Source organism: Lissotriton helveticus, chromosome 2_1 (assembly GCF_964261635.1).
Source record: "Lissotriton helveticus chromosome 2_1, aLisHel1.1, whole genome shotgun sequence".
Taxonomy (NCBI): domain Eukaryota; kingdom Metazoa; phylum Chordata; class Amphibia; order Caudata; family Salamandridae; genus Lissotriton; species Lissotriton helveticus.
In genome coordinates, this window is record NC_136059.1 from 1,437,038,542 (window position 1) to 1,437,054,189 (window position 15,648).

Consider the following 15,648-nt stretch of genomic DNA (forward strand, 5'->3'; position numbering starts at 1 on the left):
TTGTGGTAGCTGATGAACTCAATGACAACTGATATATTTGACTTAATTTGAAGTTACTGGTTGCCTTTCTTGGCCAGACTGGGTACTATGGAAGATGTGTGTTGGGGTATGACACCATTGTGGCACCATTGACAGAATTCACGTAAAAGACTCTGCCCAGAAAATGTATCTGGACTAAGCAGTGTCAAAAGGCCTTTGACACCCTCATGAAATCTTTAGGGTCATCACCTGTCCTAAAGGCATCTGATTTCAATACATTTATTGTCCAGACAGATGCTCCTGAACATGGGATTAGGGCATTGTTGGCACAGATAAATGATAAAGGCAGGGGTCAACCAGTTGCCTTCACTAGTAGGCGACTCCTCCCCAGAGAGAAGCGTTGGAGTGCCATTGAGGCGGAAGCGTTTTCTGCGGTTTGGTTCCTGCTGAAGTTGGGACACTACTTTTTTGGGACTCATTTCATAGTTCAAACTGACCACAGACCTCTCAAGTGGCTTATGCAGGTGAGAGGAGAGAACGCCAAATTGTTCATGTGGTCCTTTTCCATATAGGGTATGGACTTCGCAGTGGAACACAAACCTCAAACTGATCATGCCCAGGCAGATAGTTATCATCTCACGTGAAGAACCTGGAAAAGCTATCATGTTGTAGTTTAGTTGCTTATCATCTGTAGGGGGGGCATGAAAGGAAATGCCTCTTTTGCATGATCACCCTGAATGTTTAGGGCTGATTCTGCTGGTTTTTCGATTCTGAGAGTGCATGGATGCCTGCTCACCCGACCTCATGACAAGTGCTCTTATACTTAAAAGTGTATATTTAATTAGTTTATACCCAATTGACATAACTTATATAGTCCCTAGTATGTGGTACCAGAGTTACCTGTAAGTTAAAGTATCCCATGTGGACTGCAGCACTTATTATGCCACCATGAGTATGACAAAGTAAAACATATCTCACAGCCTGCTACTGCAGACTGTAAGAGCATAGTTAAACTGCTAACTCGACTTTGCCATTTAAACTTTTACCAAAGTCCACACCTTCTATTTTAATACATATGTCATCCCTAAGGTAGGCCTGTCGAGCCTGAGAGCAGGATGCTGTGTATTTAAAAGTAGGACGAGTTTTTATATGTTATAACAGTAAGAACCCCAAATTGTTGTTTTTACTGTAGGAGAGATAGTAGCCCCATGGCCAAGTACTGAGTTTCACGCTGACAGCACAGCTGTACTAACTTCTGAATGGAACTGCTAAAGTTGGTACTTCCAGGTATACAAAGAATTGCTCAAGAATATTTTAATGTAACATTTGAGTAAAAATCAACGTTAGAAAGATTCCAGTCTTTTGCCCAATTTTGGAACTTGGGCAATAGACTATGGTCATTTATCGTTGCTGGCCACAAGACAATCATCGACCTCGTGAGGAGCCCTGTGAACGACTTCCACGAAAGAACACAATAAAGGCCTGTCACTGAAAGAGGTGTACCTCTTCTTGGCAGGAAGCTAAATAGGGTGTAAGCCCAAATGGTGAGCTTCAATGAGGAAGCCATCTGTGAAGGGCAATTGGTGAACATGCCCGAGAGGGTCTGTTTTTTGTTGTGGAGACACATTTGCTTCAGAGATGGGGTTGGCAGGGTGTAACGGGGGGCAGGACAGTTGTCAAACAGTTTTTCCCATAAGTGTGTAGCCCTCAGGTAGCCATTCCTCTAGAGTGGCTGGCTACCAAGCTCCACACAACTAGAGAAGGGTGTTGCCATCTTGAAAGTGGGCAGAATAGTGCACACTGGGATAACTAGATACCACTCTTATCAGTAAGCAGTCATCACGTGGCGGGGACCTGGTAGCCCATTGGCTAGTAGTAACCGTATTCTATGAGGGCAAGTTGTGGGCACAAAAGTGGCCCCCAGATCTCAGATAATGTCTGTACTGGAGAGAGGTCAGAAGAATGATTACCCTGCTGCTCCCTGGAAAAGTGAGGCTGTACCAAAGACTGGACTTAACGGCTGATCCTTGGGCTAGCAAAGAGAGGATGGTGCCTGTTGCTTGGATATGAACGTACCTTAAATAAATAAAAAGACAAGAGGTGGTTGGCAAAACAGGAACAAGTTGGTTCAATTAAAAGCTGTAGCGGGGAGAGCCTCTACAGAGTGCGTTTGCTCAAAGTCTCTTGGTGTACAACGTTTTGGCCGTTGTTATATACAGATCAAGAGGTACATTAAAGCAATGTCTACATCCCTAAAAGCATCTTAGTCGTAAATCAACAAGCATGATCATCTGATAAGGACACAGATGGCTCTCGACCTCAGGGAGAGCTAATGTGGGCAATATGTAGGTGCCCAGATGTCCAGTATGAATATCGCGTGATCACTACGTGTGGCTGCATGTCGTGTCCTGATGTGGTATCTAGCTTTGTGGTATGTTTGGGAAATGCAAGCACTTGGCCAAATGTGTTTTGTTTGGGGCCAATTTCCTCAGACCTGTTTGCAGTGCAACTTTCTATCCTTGGGATCGATCAGGCTTTTCCCTGGGCGCGAGTTTGTCTTTAGGTTAACCTGGTATTCGATAAGCGTGGGTGTGAGTCACAGGACTTGTCTAACCATGTATCTCTGTGTAGTAGTGGAGGGATATGTGAGACACACTGTGTTGGATTTTCGCGGTAGATATTTTATTATCGCAAAGAAGAAACAAAAGATTAAAGGAATAAGGAACCAAAAGGGACCAAAGGGGACAGCTTCTGTCCAAATTCGTCTCTCAGGTGTACAGTTGCTTGTGATCAGTCTCCTTCCTCTCAGGGGCGTCACCTCTTTTACGGACTCCCAAGTTGTATACACAAAAAAATAATAATAAACAAGAAAACAACACATTAGAACGGGTCTTTCTGGGGGGCTCATCAGAGTGCTACCATCACCAGGAAAGGGAGTGTTCATGTCAGGGTTCCCCTCCCATCCACATACATTCCCTCGTGCACCATTTGTCAGCTCCAAGTGCCTGTTTACAGCCCGGTGCTCCACCAACCCCACCAAAGACCCCGAGTGCTCCTCAGTATTTGCCTCTGACCACGACCCGTCTCCTGGGTCGCGGTGTGGGCATCCAAGGGGTTCGTCTCTTCCCTGGTGTCAATGGGACTGGAACGAGCACAGCACAGCTTCCCTTTTTCGGTCTCCCCCATTCCGGCGTCTCTGGAATTACACGATCCTTCTGATGCTCAGCTCTCCAGGCAACAAATTTGTTTAGGAGCTGCCATCGCCACCTCCGGTTTCTCGCTGCTTGATTAAGCGTCCTCTTCTCCGGCCCTCTCGCTGCTGCTTCTTTCCCCTTGCACACCCAGGGGCATGGTGGGATTTCCACCCAGGAGTCAGAAAGAGCTGGAGCGTTCTTCGGGGTTGAAACCTGGCAGAAGGCGTCAGCCCTGTTAGAATTCTGTGCTGCCTTCTCGGCATCTACCGAAAATATCATGCGCTTGACCTCAAAGCGTTCAGACTTGTCTATCAAATGCATAAGGCATTTGGTGTTGCCTGAGTACTGGTGGCCCAGACGAAGCCAACTGATCCGGGTCTATCAACCCTGGTAGGTGAGGAGAGAGCCTTTGTGCTAAAACCCCGGTGAAAATGTTACGGTCAACATTGAGAAGAGATATGGGGGCGATATGACGCACAATGTTTAAATGAATTCGTACTTGTATAGCGCACTTATACCCTGAGGTGTCTTGGTGCTGAACGCATACCGCTGTGGAACCCTTCCTGGCTTTTCCCTGTGAAATGCCCACTCCTGGGCACCCCCAAGGTGAAGCCAGGCATCCCAGTGCTGTTGGGGCCGTTGTTTGCGCTTTCCTGCTTTGGGTATTACAGTTACTAATGCCTCCAACATCATGGGCGGTATAAGAGTGGACAGTCCAATCGAATTATGTACCCTCACCAGCAACGGGGCTAACATGGAGCAGAAGGGTTTAAAAAAGATGGAGGAAAATCCATCCGGGCCCAGGGATTTAAGCCGTTTTAATTTAGAAATAGTGGAAATTACTTTGTCTAATCTAATTGGGGATTCATGGTCTTCCGCTTGACTTAGGACCAGCTTAGCAGTTTTCACGCCCTTCAAATATCGGGGAGGACCATCATCAGTTAGTTTCTAAACCCCGTACAGGGATGTGTAGAATTGCCTAAATGTGTCAGCTATGACCTGATCAGTGGTTTGCTCCTGCCCTTGCTGATCAATAACAATGGAGATATTGGATGGCCCCCTCTGTGCCCTTAGTCTATTGGCCAAGAGCCTCCCACTTCTATCCCCTCCCACATAAAAAGTGTGTTGGAGCCTAAGAGCAGCGTGTTTTGCCCTATCTGTAAGGATACACTCCGCAGGATCCAGTTGTGGCAAGTAAGGGTCCACCTCCTGATATCGTCAACACCCTGATATTGACACAGAGTGTTCGAGCGATCAGGCGAGGGAAAGGAATGGGAAGGGACAGCAGGGGAAAAAGAACCTGTAACAAAAAAAAACAAAGATATAAACAAAGCGAGCAACAGGCTACTCTCATAAAGTTTCACTAAGCCCTTCCTATACCTTATTAACAGATCGCAATCCTTCGACTTCGTATAACCACTAAGTCAGTGGTTCCCAAACTTTTGACTCCTGCGTACCCCCATTGAGTCACCACTGGAGTCCGGGGACCCCCAAGCAATTTGTAGGATTTAAAATTCAAACATTAAAACAGTAATTCGAAAAAAAGAAACACGTGTGCACACAAAACAAATACTCGTATTTGTAAGTATTTTAGGGGCATATTTACAAGCCCCTCTCGCCATGAGAAAGTCACTTTTTGCGACATTCCCGTGGTGATAGGGGCTTCGCTGGCTTGTAAATAACAACGCCTTTCACCCAATGCTTGGCGTGAAAGGGGTGGGCAGTGGGTGTTGCGGTGGGCGTTCCATCGCAACACCCATTGATTTTGACACTTGCCCATATTTACAAGGGCAAAGTAAATGGGAGGCAGCGCCAAAATTAAGACCAGGGAAAACCTTTTCTTAACTTGGCGAAACAAGGAGAAATGCTTTAATTCTCCTCGTTTTTGCGAAACACCTTCGATTGTTTATGTTCAGGAAGGTGACCCTTCCTGCACATAAACAATCTTTTAAAAAAAATGACATTTTGTAACTTCCATGTGTGCTGCATTAAGCAGCACATATAGAAGTGAGAAAACAGAATTTCAAAACTGTTTATGTGCAGGAAGGGGGACCTTACTGTACATAAACAATCTTCCCCTGCAGGCAGACACCCTTGCACTATGGTGCAAGGGTGCCTGCGTTGGGGACACAAAGTTTAGATTAGCGCGAGCTCAGGCAAAACACAGGGCTGCATCGTATTCTTGTAAATATAGGAGCAGCCCTGTGTTTCTGAATTGCCGGAGCGTGTCGTAAAGCCAAGGAGGCTATTAACTCTCTCTGCCACTTCTGTTGTATTTTATATTGAAAGAATTTGGAAAAAATGAAGAAAATTAATGGGAAGGTGCTGCATCTCCGTGACTAACTTTTAAATGATTGGTTTTTTTAAGCAGTACGAGGCTCCTGCTCCTGCCAAGGCCAGACTGGAAACCCAAAGCAGCCCTGGCAAATGTTTTCAGACCAGTCCCCATACGGTGCACACCAAGTGCAGTGAGTGAGCCTGACCACTACAAAGGGGGCTTTGGGATGCTCCCCCCAAAAAACATTTAGGAAACAATGGTGCAGTGTACAACACAGTTATCATTACATATTGAATTGTATTAGCTTTTAAAGAATAGTAAATTAAGTCCATATTATGCACCAGAATACAACAGTTTGTTTTGGGGTTCTTCAATGATTCCCCCCTATCACCCTCCAACAGTACCTCTCATCTCTCCATAGCCCCTCTGGCACATGCATTCCATTTTTTATAGCATCTCTCATATCAATGTATGAGAGAGAGCACTTTACATCACACACATATAGAGACAATGAATCATACATGTAAATCAGTGTATAGAAATTGTCACATAAGGCAAAGGGGACTACAAGGTGTAGAATTCACGTCATTCATACTGGTAGGCATTTTAAAATAGAGCTTGGTCTGGAAAAAGCACAAACTCAGGATTCAAAACATAACACAGTGGTTAGCATTGACTTTAACAATAAAAATGTATTTCCACCCCAATTTACCTTTTTAGCAGTATCAGGATAATGAAAGACTGGGAAAAACATGTCACTTACTTGTTCCTTGCAGTTTGCAAGCAGCTCTTTGATGACAGTTTATAGGTCACTGTGCTAGATTACTATTGTCAATTATGAACTGCTCAGTACCAAAATAATCTCTGTTTTTAAAATGCATTATACATGTTCTTTGCAGTAGGCATATTAACCCTCTGTGCTACATTAGATAATTCAAAGCTCCCACTGGACAAAACTCTCATCTCTCTCCAGCAGGTACATTAATCACTGATGTTATCTTGACACTTTTATTGTTGTTTAAAAACTGCTAATTATACAAGATGCTTTCAAGTGCTTTTAAAACTGCTGCCGGTGGACCCCCTGGGAATGTGTCACGGACCCCTGGGGGTCTGCGGACCACAGTTTGGGAAACACTGCACTAAATAATCTCTCAGGCTATGCCTTGGGCCTGCACCAAAAGAATTCTCGTGATCAGTGAACCAATGAATACCACATGTCATCATAGCATTCTTAACCAAGCATTGCCCGTACATACCATCACTTCTCTCAGACTATGCATTGTGCCATCACTTCAGAAATGCCCTCACGAAAAGTTTAGTATGCCCCAAAAGTATATTAGTGACGAAACCCCTCTGTAGATTCCCTAGTAGTTTATAGACAATGCGATGCCCATTCCTTTTATAAAGTAAAGTATTCCCAGAATAATCCACAGACACGGTAATGCGTGGTTGACTACCACCGCAATCCGCTCTGAAATGAAAGTTCCAAATATCCAAAGTACTTCGCTAGGGACGGCAACACGGGGTTAATCTCACCATGGTGGTCTGCTAAGATAACTGCCCAAATCCAAACACGGTTATAGTTCCAATAATAGAAAAAACAAAACCCATCCAAACACGGCAATGCATGGTTCCATCACCACCACCTTCCGCTTTGGGAACACTGATCCAGATTTGAAGGCAGCCCTGCTGCCTTTTAACTTGATCCTCTGAGTAGAGAGCTTCCGCGCCCCTCCTGACCGTAGAACAACCAATTCTAAGCTCCGGAACCCGGAAGAAAACAGACTCCTTTCTACACTACGAGGAACGCTCTCTCGCACCTGCAAGAGAAAAGCTTCACTTCCTGAATTACGCACATTGGCCAATGCGAGACCTCGCCTCAAGTATCTCCTCCCCTCAAAGCCTCATGGGAGATATAGTCCGGGTACGTGTGAGGTAGGCGCCGCTACTGCCGTTCCTGACAGTAGGCCCTCCCGCCTAGCGCCTCCTAGGGCCAGGCTTCGCCGGAAATTTCCTGTGAAAAGAGCGAACAGCAACAGGCATGAACATTCTGCCATGGTTCCCAGGAATCGTCCTCCGACGAATAACCTTTCCACGAGACCAGGTACCACAGCACACCCCTTCTCCACTTGGAATCCCAAATGCTCTTTACCTCGTATTCAAGTCCCCCATCACACATCACTGGAGGAGTATACCGTCGCGCAGATAGGGCAGGCTTCAGAAGATTGCAGTGAAATACCGGGTGGATCCGAAGCATACCTGACGGTTTCAACCTGAACCCGACAGGGTTGATCTGTTTCAGTATGATGTAAGGGCCAATGAACCGAGGGTGGAACACACTACGCAGCTTAAAATGGATGTTCTTGGTGGAAAGCCACACCTGGTCTTTTACTTGGGACCCGATTCACAGAACTAACTTAAGACAAAATCCTAAACTTACTACTATTTTGGTATTCACAGAAGGCACTTACTCATTTTGGTATTCACAGAATTTAGGAGTCCTAACTTTAGGACTCCTAAATGCCTTCTGTGAATATTGAAAGTCTTAAAATTAGGATTTTTCTCAGTTTAGGAGTAGTAAAGTTAGGACTCCTAACTTTAGGACTCCTAAATGCCTTCTGTGAATACTGAAAGTCTTAAAATTAGGATTTTTCACAGTTTAGGAATAGTAGAGTTAGGACTCCTAACTTTACTACTCCTAAACTGAGAAAAATCCTAACTTTGCTGATCTTGAAGGCGAATGACCTCCTGTTGTAGCTGGTCGATCTCCTCATTCCTCTTTGAGGCCTGCGTCTCCAATGCATCTACCCTTTCACCCACTCAGTCTGTATCTTCACATTTCCCGAAGTTCCAGGGTTATCTCCTTCTTCATGGAGTGGAATTCTCCTTTCTGTGAGGTGAATAAGGATTCGAGAAAAGTTCACTTGACAGGGCCCTCCCTGCCCCCCATCTGCTGGTCTGTGGGGTTTCCACTCCGGGACGGGCACACCTCAGCACCTCCGGGGCTGGTCCTTAGCAGGAGATCCTTTACTGAGCGTTCCTTCTTTGTTTTGCTTGTCGCCATGACTGGAGATCACACTTCTTACACTTGCTGCGAGAGTTTTGCTTTGTTGAGAGGTCCTCCAGGCATCCAGTCTTCCACAATGAGAGCCCCTGGGCTGCTTGTGTCAGCACCTACTCAGTCTGAGCCACTGACTCTGTTCCTGGACCGCCCCCTCTACCACTCTGCTACCGACCCCTCTATAAATTGATTGCCGCACTGCGCCCAGACCTCGGTTGTCTCTAGCTGAGGTGGTGGGGGGGGAGTAAGCTGTCGCTTCACCCTACGCTCATCTGTTTCTAGGCCTTAGGGTGTAGATTGGAGCCTGGCGGCCCGCTGGGAGACCCTGCACAAGGTCTGCCTAGTGGGCTCCGGTGGCAAGTACCGTGCAGCTCCGGCCTCCCTCCACCTACCGCACCAATGTCCGCATTCAGGGGAGGGGTCACATCATGACTGTGCTTCATAAATTGTGCAGATAACTGTCGAAGAGTCCGGGTTTCCCTGTTCTTGTGTGCAGAGATTCTCCTCCTGCTCACATTGGGGACCAGTGAGGGCCTCTACTCCCACTCCCCTCCACCTCTCCAGTCGAGTCCCAATGCCTGGTCTTGCCTGCTAGTTGTGTGGGAGCGCCCCCCGCCTACGCCGGCTTCTCGGGGCACCGAGAGCTGTTGATCGTCACTATGAAGGGGAGGAACGTAGGGGGCCCTGCTCACCTCCTCTGTTCACCAGCGTGGCCTCTTGCAGCACCATCCGGCCTCACTTTCCTCCGGTAGCAGGCCGCCAGTGTCCCAGGGCTCAAGTGGGAGGTCTATTCTCACTGCCACACCCGGCCTGCTTCACTGTGCGGCGCTTCGCATTGTGGGCCGGCGGGCCTGTCCTCTCCGACTGCCCAATCGCAGCCTCGCTATGTAGCCCAATTCAGCTCAGTCGGGCTACCCATACCCCACATGGAGCTCTAGCCCCGCGTAGTCACCATTGTGACTGAGTGTGCTCCTCGCAGAGCCTCCGTAACGTATTACGGCCCAGAATGTTGCAGGATTGTCGTAGGGGGGAGCAGGCAATGTCTCAACAACCCTCCCCTCCCGGGTCTGGTATACTCCGCTGTAGGTATGGGGCCCGGACGAAGGGCCGGAGCAATGAGCAGACACATCCTACTTGGCCGGAATCTTGGCTACGCCCCTCCGGCTAGGTATTTTTAGCCTGAGGATTGTTCACTGCTAATAGCTTTTCATGTTTTTTGAGATTTCTGGTAGACACTTTAGGTTTTTTCAGTAAATGACTTTGGAATCATTAATTCGGAATAGGAGCAGCGACTGAGGGAAGGAGATTAGAAGTGTCTGAGGAGAAGAAAAAAATACTGGGAAGGTGTAAGTCATGTTACAGGAGGTATGTTCAGTTGAATAGATCTTAAATCAATATCTTAATAAGACCTGTGTAATTGCTGTGTCATTGTTTTTGTATTCCTCTTAGGTTGTGTGGCAGGTCCCCGCAGCACTACCTCATTGGTTTGAATTGTTAGACATCCCTTTGTTGGCTGGGTAGCAAAACAAGGACAGGACCTATGTAAGGCAGCTAGGATTGGATGGAACTAAAGTGGCAGTTTCCTATTTGGAAAGAGTAGTAGGCACTCGGGGGAGCTTCTGTCTTCTTTAGCTAAGTATATTTTGGATAGGGGGTGCTCTGATCTACTGGTCATCCCCTTGAGGAAAATTACTTATTTCAACTTTCTGGTATTGGTTTGTTGAAGATCATGAAAGCAGACTTGACACCCATGAGAGAATTGTGGTCAGGAATACAAATTCTGTGACTGGAGTTTTTTAAGGAAGGATGTGGATCGGTGCTTGCAAGTCAAGTGGTATTGAAAGCTGGAGAAGGAAATTGGGAAATGGGAGGTTTGTGTTTGAACGTTGGCATTTCAGTTTTGAAACATGTGGACGTTGTTTAAGAAGATCAGGCATTATCTTGTCAAGATGGAGCGCCTCAGTCGCTTTTAGGGAATTAATATCTGCTTGAGCTTCACTTAACAATTGCACAGTTTCTGGGGAATTCTTTGTGCTGCATTTTCAAAAAGGAGTGGTGGGGCAGAAAAAGTCCATTGGTCTTTTTTAGGTTTTGCCTGCAAGTGCGCACGTAGTGCGCATGCGCTAAAAAACCTCTTGAGTTCTATATCTGATCGATGACCCGCCTCTGTCTCTCATTGGCTAGCTCCATAAATGGAGGCTAGCCATTGGGAGACAGAGGCTGTCAATCGCGCTTTCTCGGGGAAAACGCGATTCGGGGGCGTTTCTCGGGCTTTTTTTAAGCCCCGCCCCTTTGTCCCGGGCCGCGCTGTCATTGGCTGCCGGCCCGGGACACCCCCGTGACGTCATTTCCCGGGCCGCCCTGTGTTTGGCTGGCCGGCCCGGGACCTGACTTGTTTTATAATTGCGAAAGAAAATAAATTATCTTTGAAAACATACTAGTTGTCGATCCAGTGTGGATATTTAAGTTAAGGAAAAACACATCGCCATTGAAATACTCCTAGCCTGGTAAGGTGTTAGCTTTTTAGTGTGGCACCTCTTGCAATTAAATAATTTGCACTAAACTAGTGTGCCCTCCACATCGCGGAAGTAATCAAATGTGTCCAATTCGTAGTAGGTGCAACCGCGAGGCAGTCAACGCGTTGCCCGGGCAACAGCCGAAGCGACGCTGTATAGCACGCCGCCGCGTGGTAAGTCTACACTCTCTTCCGGATAGGCCGGCGGATTCTGACCAATTGCGTAGGGCGTCGCGGAGACTGGCATCACTTTATGCAAATTTAGTTTAAAAAAGACGGCGGGAGTTCTGAGTTTTGCGCGAGCAGCTTTGGCGCCGCGCGCTGGAATCGGCCCCTCCATTCATTGTCCGCTTCCTGGAGAGCCATTTTCCTGCCGCGGCGCAGAACAGAGGCCGCCGCTCGCTCTCGCAATCCGCTGCCATCCGCCCGCCGCAGGCTCCAAAACCCATAGGGAAGCGGCCTCCTCGACCCCCTGACTCTCATCTTCTCATAGCTGACCCCATTTCTTATCGGGGAGTGCTCCCTTTGCTCGAAAAAGGGTAACGGAGCGACGGTGGGCAGCCGGCGGCGGCGCAGCGAGATGCGGAAGGGCATGGCCCCGGGGACCCCAGCCCGGCGGCTAGTGAGCCGAGAGCACGGCCCTCCCACCCCGCTATTGCTGGCCGCCGGCTTTAGCCCGGCCGCCTACATCCAAATCTTGGCTTCGCCGCCGCCCAGCCCGGCCGCACCGCCCCACGAGCAGGCTAGCCCAGCGGGTGGCCCGATGCATCCCGCCCTGCACGGATCCGGTGGCAGCAGGGGCGTCCCGCCGCAGAGCCCCAGAACGGGGCGGCCAAAGGTAAAACTCGACAAACGTAGGCCTCTGTAGACGCGCTCCGGAGCACTCCTCGTACGTGTGCATGCTGACGTCATACGTGTGCATCTCTTCAAGGGCACAGCCACGCACTTCATGACAAGACCACTGATGTGCTCCACGCTTGTAATCTAATCCATGTGCTCCTCCCCACCTGCTCCATGACGTTCTTTCGCCTGTTGCTTCCCCCTAACCCCGACCTCCATGTTACTTTCCGCCACCCGCACCCTCTGTGTTGTTTCCCCACCCTCATCCTTTTCGATTCTTCATTCCACCTGCACACTACATGTTGTATCACCCTACACCGCTATCATGGGGTCTCCTGGCCCGCGACACAGTACCCCATCACCCAGCTCACCACTGCCGTCCTCAGGAGAGTGAACGAGGCATCCGGCCTGTACCAGATGTTCGAGGTCCTAGGGGACGTGGTACTTCTGAGCCTTGTACACCTGATGTTACACAAAGAGCTTCTCCCACCCAAACCTACCTATTATCTACACACTCCCTCTCAGACTTCTTGCTGTGTACAACCCTTTCCACACTCCTCTTTTATCTGCACAATCCCTCTCTCTCTCTCACTCCTACATCATCATCATCTCTCTCCCCAGTCTGTCACCTTTGAAGTCCTTTTTACACCTGTTGGTTACCTATGCGTTTCATCTCTAACAACGGTGTATAACTTGCACAGGGGGGCTCGCAGTGTGTGGGGGGCTCTGTGTGGGTGTGTGGGGGCTCTGTGTGGGTGTGTGGAGGGCTCTGTGTGGGGGGCTCGCAGTGTGTGGGGGGTTCTGTGTGGGTGCGTGGGGGGGGTTCTGTGTGGGTGCGTGGGGGGGGCTCTGTGTTGGTGCGTGGGGGGGCTCTGTGGGTGTGTGGAGGGCTCTGTGTGGGTGTGTGGGGGGCTCTGTGTGGGTGTGTGGGGGGCTCTGTGTGGGTGTGTGGAGGGCTCTGTGTGGGGGGCTCTGTGAGGGTGTGGGGGGCTCTGTGGGGGTGTGGGGGGGGCTCTAAGGGTGTGTGGGGGGGCTCTGTGTGGGTGTGTGGGGGGCTCTGTGTGGGTGTGTGGGGGGGGCTCTGTGTGGGTGTGTGGGGGAGCTCTGTGTGGGTGTGAGGGGAGGCTGTGTGTGGGGGCTCTGTGTGGGTGTGTGTGGGGGCGCTGTGTGGGTGTGTGTGTGGGGGGCTCTGTGTGTGTGGGGGGCTCTGTGTGGGGCGGCTCTCTGTGGGTGTGTGGGTGCCATTTGCGAGAGATTAAGTTATTGGCATTGTAAATGACAATGCCATTTATTTATCGGATTTCAAAACGAACACATAAATAAAAAAATTGTCATTTACAATGCTAATAGCTCTAACTTTTCCAAAGGCAAAACCGTTGCATTGTAAATGCTTGTTTATTGGAGGTGTCAACACTGTATGGGCGTCTCGCAGGGTAGATGAGCACATCCCAATGAGCTCGGGCTATAGTCAGGGGGCAAGGGGATTGATAGGACAAGGGTGATAGGGTGATGGAGTGATGATGTCAGTGGCTGTACGAGTAGTATGATAGGTTTGGTGAGGTTTAATGGTTGGAGGTTAGAGGGCGGGGGAGTTTAAGTGTTTTTAAGTGGTGCGTTATTTAGAATGTAATATTGTTTTAGTGAGGTTAGTTTAGTCCGCAGGGACAATTGCCTGTGAATTTGGTTAAGTTTTAGATTCCAGAGCTGTTCCATTAAAGCAGCCTTTTACACATATAATTGAGTGAAGCGTTTTGTTCCTGCACAATCTCACCCAATAACTGCAAGGATTTGTTGGATCAGTATAAACCTCTGCATCCATAACCCTTGCGCATCTGCATATATCAAAGCATCACTCATGTGTCGTCTCTGTCATTCTCCGGTAGTTCCAAAGTAATGATAGTTACTTACAGCGATCAATGGATGGAATGTAGGCAGAACAGTGGTGAATGATAACATAATTAATGACTGAGTCTGGCTAACCTGTTTCCCCTCTCGGTATTGATTGTATTAGCTTGAGCCAAAAAAAGCTATATCAAGTTTAAGCATTTTTTCGATACATTGCGACATAAGATGGATTTTCCAGAAATAATTGTTTTCCTGTTTCCATTCTACAGGTGACAACTACTGGGTGATTGACACCGATTATGAAAATTATGCCATCACGTATGCCTGTCGAAGTCTTACAACTGATGGAACATGCAAGGATGGATACTCAATCATTTTCTCCCGCAATCCGCGTGGATTTACACCAGCGATTCAACGTATCATCCGTCAGAAGCAAGAAGAAATTTGCATGGCGGGACAGTTCCAGCCAGTATTGCAGTCAGGTGCTCTTGCATTTTTGTACATGGTCAGATATATATATATTGGATTAAGACATGAAGGGAGGTCCCTGACAAGCCTGCAGCCTCGAACAAACTGACTCGTATGTGGTATAAGGAAAGTACTGTTAGGCAGGTGTCCACTTTCTTTAGAGCAATAAGGATAGATTTGCCAAATAAATGTATAAAGCCATAGTCAGATGGGTGACAGACTGTGGTGTGGAACTCACAGACGTTGAATGGGGCAAGGTGTGTAAATTGCCTGCAAAGACTGCTAGCCATGCTACATGTATGCTGGCTCAATTCCATATGTTGCACTTACTATGTGACGCCAGTAATGCATGATAAAATAGATACAAACAGAAATTATGTATTTTCCAAATGTGAAGACCCCAGACCACCTTTTACTACACACATGATATGTGTAGTGAGGACTAAGGATCAGACCAACAAATGCAAAGTTAATTGAAGATGTATTGCATGTCATCTAGATAAATAGGAGCTCATGAAGAATTTAGTCACCTCAGCAGCATAAGAAATCCAAATGATGCGAATAGGCAGGAGCTCCACAATGACTGCAGAACTTCACACACCATTCTGCAAGCTATTATAGGGAAATACATTTAGTTATATGTAAGTTACACACATTTAAGCAACAAACATCAAATCACACACCCCATGAAAAAGGAAAAAGGCAAAGACAAACAATAAAAACTACTAAACAGTAGAAAATGGAAAAGACATGAAAGGCTGCCAATGCTCATAATAAACTTCATTACTACAGCTGTGTCATAAAATGTCACATGTATTCTGGAGGCCCTATTCCTACCTGTTTTTCACACTCCCCAGCAGGAAAGCTAACATGTCCCCTTAATTCTGCACGTTAACCCTTTTCCATAACTCGTGTACAGTGCTTCATCAACTCTGGCGTGCAGGCACATTCTCCCTCAACACTGCTCACACTCAAAACATCTTGCACCAAGCACAACTTATTCACAACATCTAGCTGGTTCACTTGTCTTGTCACAGTGTTAGCACTTGCTTTGTTAAAATTTGGGGACCATAAGTGCTGCAGGGCTGAACTAAAGTTCGCATCTGAAGGTGGGCAAAAAATCGATATATGTAAATAACTTGAAGTGGATTAGGCTCATTATTAATGATAATAGAGGATGTTTTTAAATCATCAAGATTTGTCAAAGGCTAAAAGTTAACAAATGGCAAAATCATCAAGTTAGTGTCAAATATTGATCAATATATGAATGCATTAGTTAATATGAAATTCAAATCAATCAATGTCATATAAGTAAGAGGAGTTGCCTTGAAGGATAGGTTGATTAAAATCAGTTCACACATCAAGAGAAAAATACCAGATCTCCTCTGCTCTATTCAAAGTCCGTAAAAGGTCTGCTCAGTAAGCATTCTACAAGCGCTCTGGACTGCAACCCACTCCGCACTGACTT

General features: G+C 47.4%; 1 protein-coding gene across 1 annotated transcript in view; it reads left to right on the forward strand.

Moving 5' to 3' along the window:
• Positions 1–15,648, forward strand: part of LOC144820268 (purpurin-like) — a 220,035-nt gene that overhangs the window by 180,708 nt on the left and 23,679 nt on the right. The window contains exon 5 of the mRNA XM_078677855.1: positions 13,982–14,194. Within this exon, the coding sequence (XP_078533981.1) occupies positions 13,982–14,194 (213 nt within the window). The remainder of the gene's footprint in view (positions 1–13,981; positions 14,195–15,648) is intronic.